Source organism: Trachypithecus francoisi, unplaced genomic scaffold (genome assembly GCF_009764315.1).
Source record: "Trachypithecus francoisi isolate TF-2019V2 unplaced genomic scaffold, Tfra_2.0 Lachesis_group9, whole genome shotgun sequence".
NCBI lineage: Eukaryota > Metazoa > Chordata > Mammalia > Primates > Cercopithecidae > Trachypithecus > Trachypithecus francoisi.
This window is the reverse complement of record NW_022681474.1, coordinates 17,942,893-17,961,908: the sequence shown is the minus strand read 5'-3', so window position 1 is coordinate 17,961,908 and position 19,016 is coordinate 17,942,893. Positions and strand designations below refer to the sequence as shown.

Sequence of the window (19,016 nt, the reverse complement as noted above, 5' to 3'; positions counted from 1 at the left end):
TTTGTGATATGCTGAGAGACTCCCTTAGGTAACTAATGGGCTCCATTGTCTCCCGGAACCACTGGTCCTTGTGCGTTCTGTGGGGTTGACAGTCCTCCCAGGGTAACCCGATGCCTTCCTTCTGCTTCAGAGGACATGCGACCCTACCCTAAATGTGTTGTCCCATGTCAGTCAACAGGTTTGGTTAGGAAAACAGAAAGCACATTGAGTGTTACAACTAGGAAGGAATTTCACGCAGAGTCTGGCAGGCTTTCATGGACGTCGGCAAGGATAGGGTGTAAAAGTCTGGAAAGTTGCTACCTGCAGATCAAGGAATGTGGAAGTTCAGGGATCACAGGACTTGATCTCTGCTGTCCAAAGGACCAAAGAGGTGATTGTCAGGAGGATATTTGGGAGCTGCTGGAAGAACATCACATCTGTCACCGCTGATGTCCACATGCTTCCTGTGGCTGTCACCAGAAAACATGGCTTCTCTTTCTTTCCCGGTTCTCAAATCTCTCCTGAGCCTCTCATTCATTCAGAATCCTGCTCATTAGAAAGTCTGAGAAATGTATTTTCCATACGTTCAGTCCTTCCCATAAAGAAAAGAGACTGGAAGGGCTGACACAGTGCTGAGTATTGACAGACATTACTTGGAAGTAGTTTTCACTAAAGGTCAGATCAAATTAAATCAAAAACATCCTCCATGCATCAAAGGTTCATTGAGCACTAGGCTGACACAGTAATGAGCAGTGTGTCAGCTTATTTGGCATGAAAGAACCTTGCTTAGAAAAGGGAAATAAGAAGTTAGGGAAAGCTCACCTTCACAGTCAACCCACACACATCTTACTTATTTGAAATTTGATTCAAATACAATGTTAGGTTCAAAGTCAGATAATTTATCGAAATAATAAAACAGAATTTTAGAAAGGTGATTTGTTGACTTCAAAGGTCAATGAGAGGACGATACACACAGATTAAAAACTCGTCTCAGTACATAGAGACCTGGGACAGTGGAATTCTGCTTTGTTATAATCCTTGGATTGGATATGAAATTAATGAAGCCCATTCATTTGTACCCTTAGTCCAGAAGAAATGTATTACTGAAAAGTAGCCCAGTTGACACTTGCAATCAAGTCATTACACAGTTCACCCTATAATGGCAGAAAAGAGATCTTGGGAATCACACAGGCAGAATTACAGAATTTTAACCAGCAAAGGAAGGTCCGGTTCTTCCTGTGGCTTCTTTTTTTCCCTAGAATTCATTTCCTTCCTCACTGAAGCCGGCTCTTCTGAAGTCCTTTTGGGATCTCCTTTAACTCTCTTTGAATTTTTGAGGCACTGGTCTTCTTTTCATGGCTTTTTTATAGTTTAGTAATTTTAAGACCACTCTAGTACTTTCTCCCTGTGTGTAACCTAAGCCACCTTGACAATGTTGAGGTGTCATAACTTCATTCCTGAGTGCCACAAGTCACTACTAACAACATATTATACTTGTATTTCTGAGAGGTTCTTTTGAATTCTTGGACTTAGGTTGAATTTCTAGGTTCCTAAGATATATATAGATATATAATAGATATAATTATTACATATTATAATATATATTAATAAATATACAAAATATTATATTCACTATATTATATATTATATCTCTATTTTTATATATTTTATAGAGATATATTGTAAATCTATAATATATTAGATATATTTGTATATGTTATAGATATATTTTATATACAATAGATGTATTATAAATATAAATATATTATATATCATATAGATATTATACATATTTTATATATAATATAGATTTTTAAAAATAAGTATATATTAAAGCCATTGACCTTCATGTAGTTGTATTGCTGCAAGATTTCTGTTGTACAACATCAACATCCCAGCTTAAGTGGGGATACCTTAAGCTGGTGATACTAAACTGTGATAACAAAACAACAGACTTATGCTGTCTTAAACTATCTTAAGCTATCTCTAATTAAGAGATTTAAAAAAAAAAAACCCTATGGATCTTCAGCTGTATCGCTACACGATTTCTGTTGTATGACTTCCCAATTTACAAAGAACTTTCATGCTCACTTATCTCACGGAATCTTCCTGACTTTATGATCACCTATGCAGGAGGAGAAGAGGAAGCTATTCTCAGCCCCTTTTTACAGAAGAAATCAAAACTGCAAAAGATTAAATGAATTGCCCAAGGTCACCTAATCATTGACGGCAAGAACCTTCAGCTTCAAATTCTATCAACTTCCAAGCTGCCTAGACATAAATAGAAATGTCTATATTTTCCAGTTTAAGCTATAAACTGTAAGATGCTGTAATGCTTTGTTAGTCATGTGCACTTTGGGTGAGGATTTCCAGAACTTGTTTTTTAAAAACATCTGGAAACATCAAAAGAATAAGATTTTTAAGAGGGAAATTCATGATTTTCTACTGACATGTCAAAATGTAAATTTTAGGTTAAGATTGAGTATGTATAATTTATTCTTTAAACAGTCTGTGATCATAAGTAAACTCCATTGAAAGTTTAATTACATGTTTGTTTTGGCCTCACTTAATAGGAATAAAAAGCTTATTTTGTAATGCATTTTTATAAAGTCAAGGAAGAAAAATAAAATGCATACCACAGGAAACACACAAATAAGATGCCCTAGTACAAATGTCTTTTGAAATTCATTAGCTATTACTGATAAAGCTCTAGTTAAAACTATGCAATTAGAACCACGTGTGAAATAGTTGAATGTGAAATCAAGAGTGAAAGAAAAGATGCATGCTTTGCTTTATTTTGTCTTATTTTATTTTATTTTATTTTATTTTATTTTAGACAGTCTCACTTTGTTGCCCAGACTGGAGTGCAGTGGCACAATCTCAGCTCACTGCAACCTCCACTTCCAGGTTCAACTAATTCTCATGTCTCAGCCTCCTGAGTAGCTGAGACTACAGATGTGCAACACTGCACCCAGCTAATGTTTGTATTGTTAGTAGAGACAGGGTTTCACCATGTTGGTCAGGCTGGTCTCGAACTCCTGGCCTCAAGTGATCCACCTGCCTTGGTCTCCCAAAGTGCTGGGATTACAGGCATGAGCCACTGCACCTGGCCGAGATGCATGCTTTTTATTAAGAACTAAAGTGTGTTATAATTGGGTTGAGTTTCTACCCAGATGGCCCCACTCATGCTGACATCTGCAAAGTGTATGTACAATTGTGTTGGGGTGTTATATACTGTGGCTGTGTAGACATGTGTTATTCAGTTAAAAACCAAGACTTTGGAGTCCTTCCTGCTGGTTCCCGCTAACACATGCTGGGAAGCCTCTGTTCTTCAGAGTAGGCAGAATCCCGTGTGTTTCACTATTGAAAAGATTTGGAAATCTTTAGAGTAGTTATAAATATATGGTCTTCAATATGAAATCAATAACTGAAGTGCAGATTCAAGGATACCAGAGTCTACACTAAGTTTGCAAGACAGTTACCTCTGAAATGCAAATCTTAAGAAAATGCTTCTTTTAAGTTGTGAAATGTCATGGTTGAATACATATTTTCATGTTATATTTATCTAATGGGAGTCATGCTCTAACTTAGACTTAATCAAAGAGAAATCCTCCTCTATATGAAAATTGGTGCTCAAGTTTTTTTTTTTAATTGACAAAAATTGTATAAGGCTGGGTACAGTGGCTCACACCTGTAATCCCAGCACTTTGGTAAGCCAAGGCGGGAAGATTGCTTGAGTTCAGGAGTTCAAGGCAAGCTTGGGCAACACAGCAAAACCCTGCCTCTACCGAAAAACAAACAAACAAACAAACAAAAAGCCCTGCATGGTGGCGTGCACATATTTCCAGCTACCTGAGAGGCTGAGGTGGGAGGATCACTTGAGCCCAGGGAAGTCGAGGCTGCAGTGAACTGTGATCATGCCACTGCATTCTAGCCTGGGTAACAGAGTGAGACTCTGTCTCAAAAAATTGTATATATTTATCGTGTACAATGTAATGTTTTGATCTATTTATACATTGTGAAATAATTAAATCAAGCTAATAAACATATTCATTACCTAGCATGGTTGCCTTTTGTGTATATGTGTGTGTATATTAAGAACATTTAAAATCTATTCTCTTGGTCAACTCTGTACAATAAATCTCTATAATTTATTCATCCCAACTGAAACTTTGTACCTTTTGACAAACATCTCCCCAATCCCTTCTGCCCTTCCCACCCTCTGGTAACTATCATTCTACTCTTTGCTTCTATGAGTCTGACTTTTTTAGATTCCACATGTAAGTGAGATCATGGTTCTGTGCCTGGCTTGTTTCAGGCACAAAATTATCTGTGCCTTAGCACGATATCCTCAGGTTCATCCAGGTTGTGGCAAATGAGACGATTTCCTCTTTTAAGGCTAAATTGTGTTCCATCATATACACACCACATTTTCTTTATTCATCTGTTGAAGGACATCTAAGATGATCCCATACCTTGGTTCTTATGAACAGTGCCACCATGAACATGGGGGTGCAGATATATTTTCAATATACTAATTCCATTTCCTTTGAATATATCCCCAGTAGTGGGATTGCTGGATCATACGGTAGTTCTATGTTTATCTGTGGTTTTGTGCCTGGCTTGTTTCAGGCACAAAATTATTCGTGCCTTAGCATGATATCATCAGGTTCATCCATGTTGTGGCAAATGAGAGGATTTCCACTTTTAAGTCACAGTGTTGACTTTGAACCCTGGAGTGGTGGACACCGGTGGCCCAGGCTCTGTGAGGCCAGGTGCAGTGGCAGCAAAGTCCTATGAATGGTAGGGTGCAGTGGTAGTTTGGACACCAGGGGACAGGGAGCAGTGCAATGTTGGCTTTGCTCCCCAGGGAGTGGGGAGCCTCAGCAGCTCACACTATGGAGGGCTGAACTCTAGCACTTAAGGGAGGTGGGTGCTGCTGCCATTTGGCCCAAAGGTTGGGTAATACAGCTCAGAGAAAGCTATGTTTCCTGGAGAGGGTGGGCAAAACACGGGCTTGAGTGCAGAATCACACCTGCTCCTCTGCACCAAAGCACCAATTCCCTGGGGCCAAAGCACAAGGTTGCTTCTGATGCCAAAGGGGTGCAGCTCCTCTGTGGGTTTGGATTCAGCTTTTCTGCTGGGCCCATGCTCTGAGTAGCTGGCAGCAGGGCACAGCAGCAATTGGGATGGGGAGGTGAAGGGCCCAGGGTGTAGGGAGCTGCAGCAGGCTGACTGGGGATTGGTGCACTGCTGTGCGTGTGTGAGGATAGTGCAATGTTGGCAGAGGCTCAAGGATGGAGGGATGCAGTGGCTAGTGGCCCCCAGAGCAGGATGCACTCTAGTAGTGACTCCTGCTTCCAGATGGCTCAGTGCAGTAACAGCTTGGGTCACAGCAGTGGGGTACAAAGTGAGCTCCATCTCTGAAGTTTCTCCGCTGTGTGAACTGCAGGTAGCTCCACAGCTGGGCTCAGGGCTTTTGAGGACTGCAGAATTCTCCCGAAGCAGACTGCAGGTGTCCATGACAGTGATGGGGCTCAGGAGGCCTCCTGCTCTTCTTTTCCCTCCTAGTTCTGAGTTCATCCTGGCTTGGGAGATGAAATGGTGGAAGCAAGACGTTTTGTTCCCCTCTCTCTGCGGCCATCCAGAGTTTCTATTCTCACAGAGTTTTTGCCATTCCCTTGCTGTACTCCAGTAATCTCCTTAAGTTAGTCTGGTTGCAATGTAGTTGTCTGTTGTTGTTTTGGTCCTTTTTTGTAAGGGAGCAAGTGTTAGGCACCGCTAGTCTTCATCTGGCCAATGCCATCTATCCTAAGTATTTTTTTAAGTGCTATTGTAAATGGGATTTTTGTATGATTTTGTGTCCTGCCATTTTACCGGATTTATCATTTTAAATAGTTTCTTAGTGAAATCTTTGGGGCATTCTATATATAAGATTATGTCATCTGCAAACAGGACAATTTAACTTCTTTTCTGATTTGGATGTCTTTTCTTTTTCTTGACCAACTGCTCTGGTTAGGACTTAGAGTTCTGTGTTGAATGGAAGTGGTGAGAGTGGGCATTTGTTCCTGATCTTAGAGGAAAAGATTTCAGCTTTTCACTGCTAAGTGTAATGTTAGCTGTGGGCATGTGATTTATGATTTTACTGCGTGTAGGTACATTCCTTCTATACTTAACTTTTTAAGAGTTTTTCTGTTGAAAGTATATTGAATTTTGTCAAATGCTTTTTCTGCATCTATTAAAATGATCATATGGTTTTTGTCCTTCATCTTATTAATGTGGGTAGTATATTTATTGATTTGCTATGTTGACATATCCTTGCATTCCAGGGATAAATCCCACTTAAACATGATCACTGATCCTTTTAATGTGCTGTTGGATTTGGGTTGCTAGTATTTTGTTGAAAATTTTTGCATTTATGTTTATTGGGGATATTAGCCTGTAATTTTCTTTTCTTATAATGCCCTTGTCTGGCTTTGGTACCAGGGTAATGCTGGCCCTTGGATTAGTTCCTTCTCTTCAATTTTTTTTTTTTTGAAACAGAGTCTTATTTTGTTGCCCAGGCTGGAGTGTAGTGGCACAATCTGAGTTCACTGCAACCCAACCTCCACCTCCTGGGTTCAAGTGATTTTCTCATCTCAGCCTCCTGAGTAGCTGGGACTACAGGCACAAGCCACCACGCCCAACTGTTTTTTTTGTTTTGTTTTGTTTTGTGGTATTTTTTGGTACAGACAGGGTTTCACCATGTTGCCCAGGCTGGTCTTGAACTCCCGGACTCAAATGATCCTCCCACTTTGGCTTCCCAAATTGCTGGAATTACAGGCGTGAGCCACCGTACCCAGCCTCTCTTCAATTTTTTTGGAGGAGTTTGAGAAGGATTTGTATTAGTTCAAGTATTTTTAATGTACAAATTTATTATGTGTTTTAATTGGCTGCCATGTTTTACAAATTATTAACTATTCATATTTTCTTTGTCAGACAACAGAAAAATCAGAGTTAATGGAACCAAAGAACATATTGAGTTTAAATCCAATCAGTGGTTTGGAGCAACAGTGAAAGCTCACAAGGGAAAAGTTGTGGTGAGTATGAGCCGTGGGCTTGTGCTGCTGCTTTGGAGTACGGTGTGCACTGCAATGTTTTAAAGCTCATGTTTAGGAAAGCTCTTTCCTATAGGAACATGTTAGACTTTCAGTGATAAGCTTGTTGGCATTTTAAAAGAAACTGAATGCTTAAAATTAAGGAATGTATTTTAGTGTTTAAAGTTATCAGAAATAAAGCCTGTTTTCCAGAAAAGCAGTTAATTATTTTCAAATATTTCAAAAACAACTAAGAAAAGTAAAAGCTAAATCTTAAAGTGGTAAAATATTATACTGCTTAAGACTGACTTAGGGACGACTTAAAATCTGACCAGAAAAATAGGACTATTCCCATAAGGAGGCTAAGTTAATCTGCTTTGGTTTCATTGATCCTTTTTCCACCGAAAGGAAAGCTGTCTTTCATAATTTTTAAACGGCTGACTGCATGAGTCTCTGAGTTCATTAATACTTTTTAAAGTAAAAACACTCATTCCCAAATAGATAATCTTTCAGCTTCAAAGTGCTATGACTTTATAATTCTATTATTTTATTGTTCTGAGCAATGATACGTGTCTAAGTTATCAAGAAGCAAATGACTGTTGAAGTAATCTGGAAGTCTTTTTTAGTTTGGGGAACTTTTCAACCTATTGGCTTTAATTTCCTTACAACAATAAAGCAATAACTTTGGCTTTTAGGATTTGTTGAAAGCTACTTGAATTATGATTTAATAAGAATAAGTATCTAAAGGAAATGCCTTACTTTATTTAGTCTGTGGTTAACCCCAAAAAGATTTTGACATAAAACAGGTAATGTATAAAGTGTATATAGTCCCCTCTAGTTAAGAAATCCAACATTTACAACATAGTTTTTGTAGGGTTGTCTTTGCATTAATACAAGTTTTACATTCCAGAATTGGTAAGAACTTTTTAAGGTGGTATATGACTTATGGGACTTGCTGTTGAAAAATTAACTCTGTGTAATAACTGTTTGGGGTTTAAAAAATCTTTTGGATAGTTTTGATTTTTTTGAATGTGTCTTGAAATTTTATCTGTAACACATAATAGTTGCATATTTATTCAGTAATTGTAGAAACCCTCAAAACAATGGAAACTAAAATAATATACCATGTTCATAATAAAAGTGATTAATTTTTGGCATGCATGCATTTTCTAAAATATGTGATGGGAAATAGGATAATACAGAGTATATTTCAAGCTAAATTTTTTCTTTGAACACTGAAACTTAGCAGATTGAACATTTAAATTCTCTCCTATATGGTGCAATTTTATAACTGCAAAATCCTGCCTCGAGAAGTATCATTTTATATATCCAGGTACCATGAGTATACACAGCAGGTTTGGGTCAAAACCTAAATATATCACATCAGTATGTTTCACATCAATGTGAAACTGAGCAGATTGAAAAAGAGTAACTTTTTAGAGCTAACATCAGACAAACACTGGAAAGCATTTTCGTGGCATGAAATGCCTTTTGGTGAAACAGAAGGTGAGGCCAGTTGGATGAGATCAAGCTACACAAGTGAATGCTTCATGATGTAGACTTCCCTGTGCTTTTGCATCCGCACCTTATGCTGAATTTATGAACCAGATAACTTGGGGAACCTAGAAGAGTTACAGAGTTTTGAGGTATTGGCCAAGACTTGACAATAGATAGAGAGGCAAAACCAAACAACTAAAGTTGTAGAAGGGTAATTTATTTGACACTAGGAGTTGTCTTTACTAAAAGTAGTTATGCATTGGTCCAAATTACCAAGGACACATTTGGAAGCACAGACCACTTTCAAACTGGGATTTTTTTTCACTTCTCTGGAATTAAGTGTGACATAATACCATCAAGTTAGAAGGCAGGCTGGCAGCTCTGTGTTCTAGGATTCTGTCTTTAGAGATGAGTATTTGGAGAATCATGTACAATATTTACAGAAGATTCAGGCAAGCAAAACGGAAGTCCAAATCATGCTAATGTTTTATACATGTTTATTTCCTCTCTTCATTCCTAACAAAATGTTATTTCATTTCCTTGAAGAGGATTTCCATACAGTGCTCTTGTTAGAATCTAAACTTCTGCAAAAGCAGCCAGATCATGTTTTTCTTGCTATTGTTTAAATCCATTTTTGCCCATAATATTCCTGATATTAAGCAAACTAATTCAGAAGCAGTTCTCTCTTTTCACCACAATGTATTCCTAAAAAGGGGGTCATAGGCAATGACATAAAGTATGTCTTATTTTCTCTAAAGCAACATTCCGAAAATGAAAAGGCATGGGTGAGGCATCAAATCAGTTTCTGATATGACAAATTATAAATCATAAAAGCAAAGATGTAACAAACAAATGCATCATCATTTGGTATTGTAAAATTATGTTTCAACTTCTATCTGATAGGCATGCATTTAATTCAACATGTTATACATCTATTAATCAAGTTTTATATGCAAACCTTCATATGTAAGTCCTGTAGGCAGTTAAATCAATTCCAAAAAAGGTTCCAAAGTGTGAGCAAATATTTGTACAGTATGCAACATTATTTAATTTACCACTCTATATGTTAGCTGGAAATAAGACCAGGACATTTGGTTTCTAATCCTTTGGTTATTTGCTACCTTAGAATGGAGAGGGCATTTATGAAATAATGTGGATAACTCTCCTTTCTCAAAAAGATTGAGGCCTTTGGCGTTTATCTCAATACATTTCTCCATAACAAGGAGGGCCAGAGACTTGAATTGCTTCACCTGTCGTGTTTCATGCCTTGAAATGCTTGCAGCTCATTAACATGCTCTCTTACTGACTTTCTGATCACCCCTGATAAAATTGCTAAAACAGGCATAAGATGCTTTTACTTTCAGTTTTGCCCTGAATAAAAACCATGAAAGGAAAAACCAAGCCAAAAACACTGTGAAAATGGAGAAGTGCATCCAGATGAAAGTCATTGTTTAAAAGTCATAAGATGCAGCTTCGGTGATAAACTAGGGGGCGTCACAAAACAGAAGTTTACTAGCTTGTTTGCATCCTTTGATTTGAAAGTCATCTTTCAAAAACAATAATTAGACACAGAAAGGAACTTGTTCTCATAAGACATCACACTGATTAATTCACTGTTTACATGATCATTTGCTTTTATGTAGGTCCAATTAAAAAGAAGAAAAGAAATATTAGTTATTTGCTTTTAGGAATCATTTTCTGCTTGCCTTTAGGGGCAGAAAAAATTTAATTTCTATGGGGTCTAGGTGCTGTGGCTCTTCCCTGTAATTCCAGCACTTTGGGAGGCTGAGACAAGAGGATTACTTAAGCCCAGGAGATTGAGACCAGTTGGAGCAACCTAGTGAGACTCTATCTCTGCGAAAAAAAAGAAAGAAAGAAAGAAAGAAAAATTAGCCAGGCATGGTGGTGTGTGCCTGTGGTCCCAGCTACTTGGGAGGCTCAGGCAAGAGGATCACGTAAGCACAGGATATTGTGGCTACAGTGAGCTGTGATCAGGCCTCTGCACTCCAGCCTGGGTGACAGAGCAAGACCTTGTCTCAAAAAAAAAAAAAAAAAAAAAATTGTCAAAAAACTCCTTTTTTTGCATGTATTTAATTTTCACCAATTCTATAGTGTATTAACATAAAAAATTACTTTTGGAAGTAATTACCTCTGATGACCAAGGTACTCATTAGCATGCTAGAGGCCAATTTATTCACCCAATAATGTAACCGTTTGTTATACCAATAAATCAAATAAAACTATAGTATGAGAAACCTACAGCAAAAATGTGTTTTTTTTGTCTTTGATGTTTCCTAGGCCTGTGCTCCTTTATATCACTGGAGAACTCTTAAACCGACACCAGAAAAGGACCCAGTTGGCACCTGCTATGTAGCAATTCAGAACTTCAGCGCCTATGCCGAGTTCTCTCCTTGCCGGAACAGTAAGCAAATTTTATTCCTTGAAAGTGACATTAGCTCAAGCACTTTTTTGTTGTAGACAGGAGTGCAGGTAGGCTCAAAACACCATTGAAAACTTACAGGGTTGCAAGGAAAAAGCTTTGGGGGTAAGTAAAGATTTCTGTCAGCCTTACAGATGTCTTGATGTGACAGCAGGTCAAAGGCGTGGAATTCTACTGATCTTCTGTGTTTTAGAACACTTCTGATTTAAGATATTTTGCAGAATTGATTGGTTCCTTATTTTAGGCCATAAGGTGTCAGTTGCTGTTCAAAATTCACGCCCCGTGTCCTAAAGAATGCTGACTCCCCACTCTACTTGTTTATTGCTGAAATGGTGTTAGCTAGCATGGTTGGACCTGGGCATATGTTCAACTTGAGATTTCTGTCTGGCTTGTGTTCTCAATGGCTGTTTCTTTCTTTACCAGCTGTGTATGCAGATTGTCTGCATGATATGCCTTTCTGCTTAAGAGGTTTAATCCTTTTTTTCAAAATGACCCTGTATACTTAGAGTTCAAGTCTCATATGGCAGTTCCAGGAATCTTGCAGCCAAGTAGTCTTTAAAGCAAACCTGGGAGTGTCATCTTTGGGGTTTTGTGTTTTGATCATTTTATCTCTGTGGAATACCCAAGACTTGGGATAGCATGATGGACGGATGGATGGATGGATGGATGGGTGGATGGATGGATGGATGGGTGGATGGGTGGATGGATAGATGGATTTATCTACTCGGAGTCCTTTAATTAACTCCTCCTCCAGTTTTCAGTGTGCCAGATAGATCACTGGGATTTGTTGATAAGCAACCTATGGATTTTCATTCTTATTCTTGATAATCCACAAGACCATACTGGAAGGAAAATGTACTAGAAAGAACATTCTAGTGACTGATTTCAGGATATTGATTTTAAAAAAAACCACTAAATCCCAAATTAGCTTGATCTCTAAACCTATAAATTTTTCTCCCTTTGCATGATGTTTCTAAAATTCAATATTAATGTAGGGAAGATAATGATCAAATGTCATAAATACATGAGAAAAAACAGATTAGTGATATTAGAGGGTTAACCAACAGGCTACTGAGATTTAGAAACCTAAAGTACTGGGAACGGAACTGTTTTGTTGTTGTTGTTGTTGTTGTTATTGTTATTTGTTTGTTTGTTTTTGAGATAGCGTCTCACTCTGTCACCCAGGCTGGAGTGCAATAGTGTGATCATGGCACAATGTTTGTGATCATGGTTCAGTGTAGCCTTGACTTCCTGGACTCAAGCAGTCGTCCCACCTCAGCCTCCCAAATAGCTGGGACCACAGGCATGTGCCACCATGCCTAGCTAATTTTTGTATTTTTTGTAGAGAAGGGTTTTTGCCTTGTTGTCCAGGGTGATCTTGAATTCCAGAGCTCATGCGATCCATCCATCTCAGCCTTTCAAAGTGCTGGGATTGCAGCCATGTGGCATCGCACCTGGCTTGAACATTTTAACTCTGATGGCTTTTAGTGAGGATTTTTAACAAGGAGAAGATTATTGCTTTCTATTTTAAAATACTGAAGTAAATCAGACACTTCTTCAGATTACAAAAAATGTCAGCTGAATGGATAGTCCATGGAATAAGGGTTTTATTTTAAATAGCTTTAAAGTAGGCGTTTTTTGTAGATCATGGGACTGAAGTATTTATTCAATGCAGGATTTCTTTTTTTTTTTTTTTTCTTTTTTCTTTTTTTTTGAGACGGAGTCTCGTTCTGTGGCCCAGGCTGGAGTGCAGTGGAGGGATCTCGGCTCACTGCAAGCTCCGCCTCCCGGTTCATGCCATTCTCCTGCCTCAGCCTCCCGAGTAGCTGGGTCTACAGGTGCCCGCCACTAGGCCCGGCTAGTTTTTTTTTTTTTTTTTTTTTTTTTTTTGTATTTTTAGTAGAGGCAGGGTTTCACTATGTTAGCCAGGATGGTCTCAATCTCCTGACCTCATGATCCACCCGACTCGGCCTCCCAAAGTGCTGGGATTACAGGCGTGAGCCACCGCACCCGGCCAGGATTTCTTAAAACACACACACACACACACACACACACATTGAGCACTAAACTAACTCTTCTATGTTTAGGGAATACAGCAAAGAACAAGAGGAAAAAAGCCCTCTGTTCAAGGAACTGGCTCTAGACAGCAAAAATGTAAAGAAATGTGTTTATGATACAATGTCAGGCAGTGAAAAGTGCTACAAAAAATACAACAAGACAAGAAAGGAGGGAGAGACCTGTGCTGGGGAAGCCAGGGGAAGAGCAGCGTTTTAGACAAGATGATAAAAAGAGATTCTTCTAGCAAATGATTATTGGAGTAGAGAGGAGAGAAACTCCCCAGACTCAGGCAACAACCAATGTGGGGCCTAGTTCGTGTCGCGTTCCATTCAAAGTGCTGTGCTCTTGGATTTATTAAGAGGTCAGTATTGTTACGCTGAAGATAAAATCCCACAAACAATATCAAAGGAAATCCAAAATATATCAGAAAAAGAATGGGAGTGGAGAGATTCATGACTGAACTTGTTTCATCAATATTTACACCTATCCATATCCTATACTCCATGCCTGTTCTGTGATATTGATCATGCGCTCACCGACAAGCGGGCTCGTTCAACGAACTACAAATAACTCTAACTAAAAAGACGAGACCATCCTTCATATGCCTTTTGCCTTGATAATGTAGGATATTCTTCCAACTGCCATCAAGGATGATCTTTATAAAACTAGTCACTCCTTGTTCTGCCTTTTCACCTGACTACCTGTGTGGGATGTGAGAGCTCACATCAAAATACACCACATGAAATGTAGACTTCTAGGGGAAAAGTTTCAGAGTGAGTTTGAACCATTCTTTTTTTATTTTTATGTTTACTTTTTTGAGGTGGAGTCTCACTCTGTCACCCAGGCTGGAGTGCAGTGGTGTGATCTTGGCTCACTGCAAGCTCTGCCCCCAGGGTTCACGCCATTCTCCTGCCTCAGCCTCCCAAGTAGCTGGGACTACAGGTGCCCGCCACCACGCCTGGCTAATTTTTGCATTTTTTTAGTAGGGACAGGGTTTCACTGTGTTAGCCAGGATGGTCTCAATCTCCTGACCTTATGATCCACCCGCCTCAGCCTCCCAAAGTGCTGGGATTACAGGCGGGAGCCACCGCGCCCGGCCTGAACCATTCTTCAAAAATGTACATTAATGCACATTTGCATCTTAAGCTGCACAGACACAGTAGGCTAATAGCTCAACAAAGATAGAATGGAGCACATGTTGAGCTGCAGAATAGCTCAATAAACTGCCATGAATTCTTTCCTCTCTGCTGTATAGCCACAGTTTTCACATCCTCCTGGTCTCCCTATTCCTACGGGTACTTCTTCCTCCTCAGATCATCTAAGAAGCAGACTTTCCGTCATGGCCAAGAAGTTCACAGATCATTAACACAAAGCCAGCTTCTTCCTGAGCATATGGATGGTCAGTATCCCAGAACAGGAAACATCAGTAGTATTATTTTCAAAAGAAAATTTAAAGAAGCACCTCATGTTACTTTTACACCACAAACCCACTCTATTGATATTGTCAGCCATTACCTGCTCATTCATATTGATCACCTGCCTATGGCTCTTATGGTCATTCATAATTCAGGGGGAGATGGTTCACACACACCCTTCCATTTGTTGGATAAGAAGTCAACAAATAGTAGCAAATTATCCACAGGCTTCCTTGGATTCCTGAGTTCACTCTAGGACGTAATTATCAAGTTCACAGATGCTCTGAAGTCCCAGGAAGAAAGATTCCTTCAACTCTCATAAATTATGATTCAACAAGGAAAAAAAAAAAAAGACTTTGTCATGGAAAGAACCTCATGCTCTATTATAATTACCACTTACAATAAACATTTGGAGCTCATTATTTTCTCAGTGTATTTTGTAAAAAACAAATGTTTTCTCTTAATTGTTTTCAGCCTGCTGTTTTAAAGCAGTACTTTCAAAGAATGGTTGTGTTTCTTCCCTTTTGAATAATTTACAATCTTAAAAATAAAAAGTCAGGGTTGAATTTAAAAGGGATTTTTAAAGGCTTGTGGATGGAAAAATATGTAAGAACATGTATATGAATACATATAGGTTCAGAGTAATATCTCATGCATTCATATATATTTCTAGATGCATATAAATATTTACACTTATGAGCTTCTAGAAAATTGCTACTCAGACATTCCAGATTATAGAGATGAGCTTTTAGGAAACTTTATAGGATTCATGACCATAAATCATGAAATGTAGTTGTGAAATAAGGAACAAATTTTGTTAAAATACAGTGCATGAGGTCAAAAAGTGTTTTTAAAAATAAAGGGAGCATCTGTAAAAAATTGATGATGACAGTGCTAAAATTAGCTAAGTAATGACCAAAGGAAAGAAAAAACCAGGAGACATTCTAAGGGAAGCTGGAAAGGCCAGGTCCATCTCAAAAAGCTTCTGAATAGGCACATGCCCAGTCATCAGTACTTCTTGTGATGACGTGTTTCCCTTCCCATCCTCTTATTTCAGTTTCCACTGAGGAATATCCTTGATAAGAAATGATTTACATGTCCAAATCTATGCAGGATTGAAATTCCCTCTACTTAATTCACTACATTTTGGCTATTTTAGGCATGTTAGGAGTTGTAGAAACTCTTTTAAAGTACAGGTTACAAGTAGTAAATTCCTGGTCCTAATGCCCTACAGACTTTTGATAATAGCCTTGAAATCATGGTGTTGGTCTGCCTATACTTTACAACTGTACCATGAGGTCCTATTGGACAATGAGTTAGTCAGTCATATTGGATGGAAAGCAAGATAAGCTACTACTAGAATTTTGTCTTTTGTGAACACTAGCATTGCAATGTCCAGTGAGACTGTGACCAGAAATGCAATTTCCCAATTTACCTAGCTTATTATAACAGGATAATTTATTTTATTATTATTTTTGTTTGAGATGGAGTCTTGCTCTGTCACCCAGGCTGGAGTGCAGTGACATGATCTCTGCTCACTGCAACCTCTGCCTCCTGGGTTCAAGCGATTCTCCTGGCTCAGTCTCCCAAGTAGCTGGGACTGCAGACATGCGCCACCATGCCCAGCTAATTTTTGTATTTTTAGTGGAGACAGGGTTTCACCATGTTTGCCAGGATGATCTCGATCTCTTGACCTCATGATCTGCCTGCCTTGGCCTCCCAAAGTGCTGGGATTACAGGTGTGAGCCACCGCGCCTGGCCATAATAGGATAATTTAAAATTAAGTTCCTATTAAAGAGCATAACAATGGAAACGCTTATTGGCGGCCCAGAAGATGACATCCACAAAGGTCATCTTGCACTGCTCCTTCTTCCTCAAGGTGTCACCTGTTGGGAATGACAGACCTGCCTTCACTCAGCACGAGGGGGCAAAGGAGAGACACATTATTGCCTCATGGGAAATTTGGAATATAGTCAAAGATAGAGATTTCTTCAAATGAACATGAGTCATAAGACCCAATATAGTAGCCAAAAGGGATGTTATTCCTGTTGATCTTACTAGAGAATCACAATGATATTTGGGGTAAGAAAATAGATGGAAATTTTTTTAATAAATTACTTGGAATACATTTAAAAAATACACATAAAACACATATTGATCATTTTTAATTTAGAAGGTTCTAGAGGAAATAACATAATATCCTGAATTGGTTATTAAAAAAATATTTCAGGAATGATGACATTATAACATGTATGTATTTTGATCATTCTAGGCAATGCTGATCCGGAAGGGCAGGGTTACTGCCAAGCAGGATTTAGTCTGGATTTTTATAAGGTGAATTATTTTGGTCTTGCAGCTTCTAATATTTAATCTGATTGCTTTTTTTTTACCCTCTGCCTCTCACTCCCACACCCCAAAGCCACCACCACCACCAAAGAAACAAAGAATCTTAAGGAACATACCTAGCTGTTTGGGCAAATTCTTTCCAAAAATATTTTCTGTTCACTTTTTATTTTCATGTAAATAACTTATGCACATAGCAGCCTATTAAATAGTAGAGAAATAGACATGATGAAAAGCAACAGCCTTTCTTCTTACCCTTTGTGGCAATAATTTTTTAAATGAAAATCCAAAAAACTCAGTAAAGAAATGTTTCTTAAAAAGATCACAGGAATCTATTCATTGTTTTTTTAACTGTAATTGACCAGTTACATTTAATATTAATATTAAAATTCACATATCATTCACAAAATTAAACAGAGATGTTCAGTAAGAATGTAGAGGGAACAGATTCTGTGGTTTTGAAAATAGTATAGAAAAATTTCATCAATGTATAAACTGTTTACTGTCTTTTATCATATTTTTTATCATTACTTTTTTGTTTTGGTATTTTCCACTGAGAGTTAAAAATATGAGGCATGAAAGGTGAGGATGTAAATTCATGAGAAAATGTTTGTATTTGCTAGTCTGGAGTGTTTGCTCTTTCTCCTGAGAAGGAGGAGGCATTGAGGATGTATGGAAAAAAATAGGCATTACTATGGCCTTGAAATAAATTGGAACAGAATTTTTTTTTTATCACTGAGCCTCAAAAGACCATGTCTGCAGAACTGCACAGCATTAAACATGTTGATATTTTGCTTGTCAGAGGCAATGCCCAAAACCAGAATTTATCTCTCTTAAGGGAGAGAGTTCAACTTACTTGAGTGAAATTAAAATTATTTAATGTGATAATACACTAAATAATTGAAAACAAAAGAGGAAGAAAATGAACTGCAGGCTTCAGATAGAAGGGTCTCTTTTAAAAATTGCTTTTTATGTGTAACAAATTGTTAGAGCAATGCTTATTAACAATGATATATCACCCTTTAAAAATGTTCAGTGTTTCTTTTCTGATTATGGTTGCTGTTGCTGTTTCTGTTTTATAGAATGGAGACCTTATTGTGGGAGGACCTGGGAGTTTCTACTGGCAAGGTATGTTCTGTTGGCAGAGCAGAAAAGCACATTTACTGTTACTAACAGAAGGATAGGCCCAGAAGTAATGTTAAATGTTTACTTTCTGTTACCTTAATTTTATATCCTTATTCATAGTTTCTCAAATGAAGCATTATTTGTTGTTTTTGCTTTTAATATTTTATTTTAATTGACAAAACAATTGCACATGTTTATGGGGAACATGTGATATTTTCATACATGTATATGATGTGTAATGATCAAATCAAGGTAATTAGCATAACCATCATCTCAAACATTGATCATTTGTGTTAGGAACATTTTTTGTTGTTGTTGTTGTTGAGACGGAGTCTGGCTCTGTCGCCCAGGCTGGAGTGCAGTGGCCAGATCTCAGCTCACTGCAAGCTCCGCCTCCCGGGTTTACGCCATTCTCCTGCCTCAGCCTCCCGAGTAGCTGGGACTACAGGCGCCTGCCACCTCGCCCGGCTAGTTTTTTGGTTTTTTTTTTGTATTTTTAGTAGAGACGGGGTTTCACCGTGTTAGCCAGGATGGTCTCGATCTCCTGACCTCATGATCCGCCCATCTCGGCCTCCCAAAGTGCTGGGATTACAGGCTTGAGCCACCGCGCCAAGGAACATTTTAAATCTCTTCTAGCTATTTGAAAATATGCAATAAATTATTGTTAACTGTAGTCACCTTATAGTGCTATAGAACATAAGAACTTATTCCCCCTACCAGGCTGTACTTTTGTGTCTGTTAACCCATCTCTGGCTATACCTGAATCTCTATTCATCCTTTCCTCTAGGAACCACTTTTCCACACTCTACTTCAGTGAAATCAATTTGTTTAGCTTCCATGTATGAGTAAGAACAAAAGCATCATTTCGATTTGTATTCTCATTTGTTTTGTTTTTGTTTTTTCTGATACAGAGTTTTGCTCTTGTTGCCCAGGATGGAGTGCAACAGCATGATCTTGACTCACTGCAACCTCCACCTCCCAGGTTCAGGCAATTCTCCTGCCTCAGCCTCCTGAGTAGCTGAAAATACAGGTGCACGCCACCATGCCCAGCTAATTTTTGAATTTTTAGTAGAGATGGGGTTT

The 19,016-nt window shown here is 38.4% G+C and overlaps 1 protein-coding gene across 3 annotated transcripts in view; it reads left to right on the top strand.

Annotated features, from left to right (window-relative positions):
• ITGA8 (integrin subunit alpha 8) overlaps positions 1-19,016 on the top strand; it is a 215,194-nt gene that overhangs the window by 23,944 nt on the left and 172,234 nt on the right. For all 3 annotated transcript variants that reach the window (XM_033208788.1, XM_033208786.1, XM_033208789.1), the window contains exons 3-6: positions 6,958-7,058; positions 10,851-10,974; positions 16,738-16,799; positions 17,891-17,936. In XM_033208788.1, coding sequence (XP_033064679.1) covers positions 6,958-7,058; positions 10,851-10,974; positions 16,738-16,799; positions 17,891-17,936 — 333 coding nt within the window. The remainder of the gene's footprint in view (positions 1-6,957; positions 7,059-10,850; positions 10,975-16,737; positions 16,800-17,890; positions 17,937-19,016) is intronic.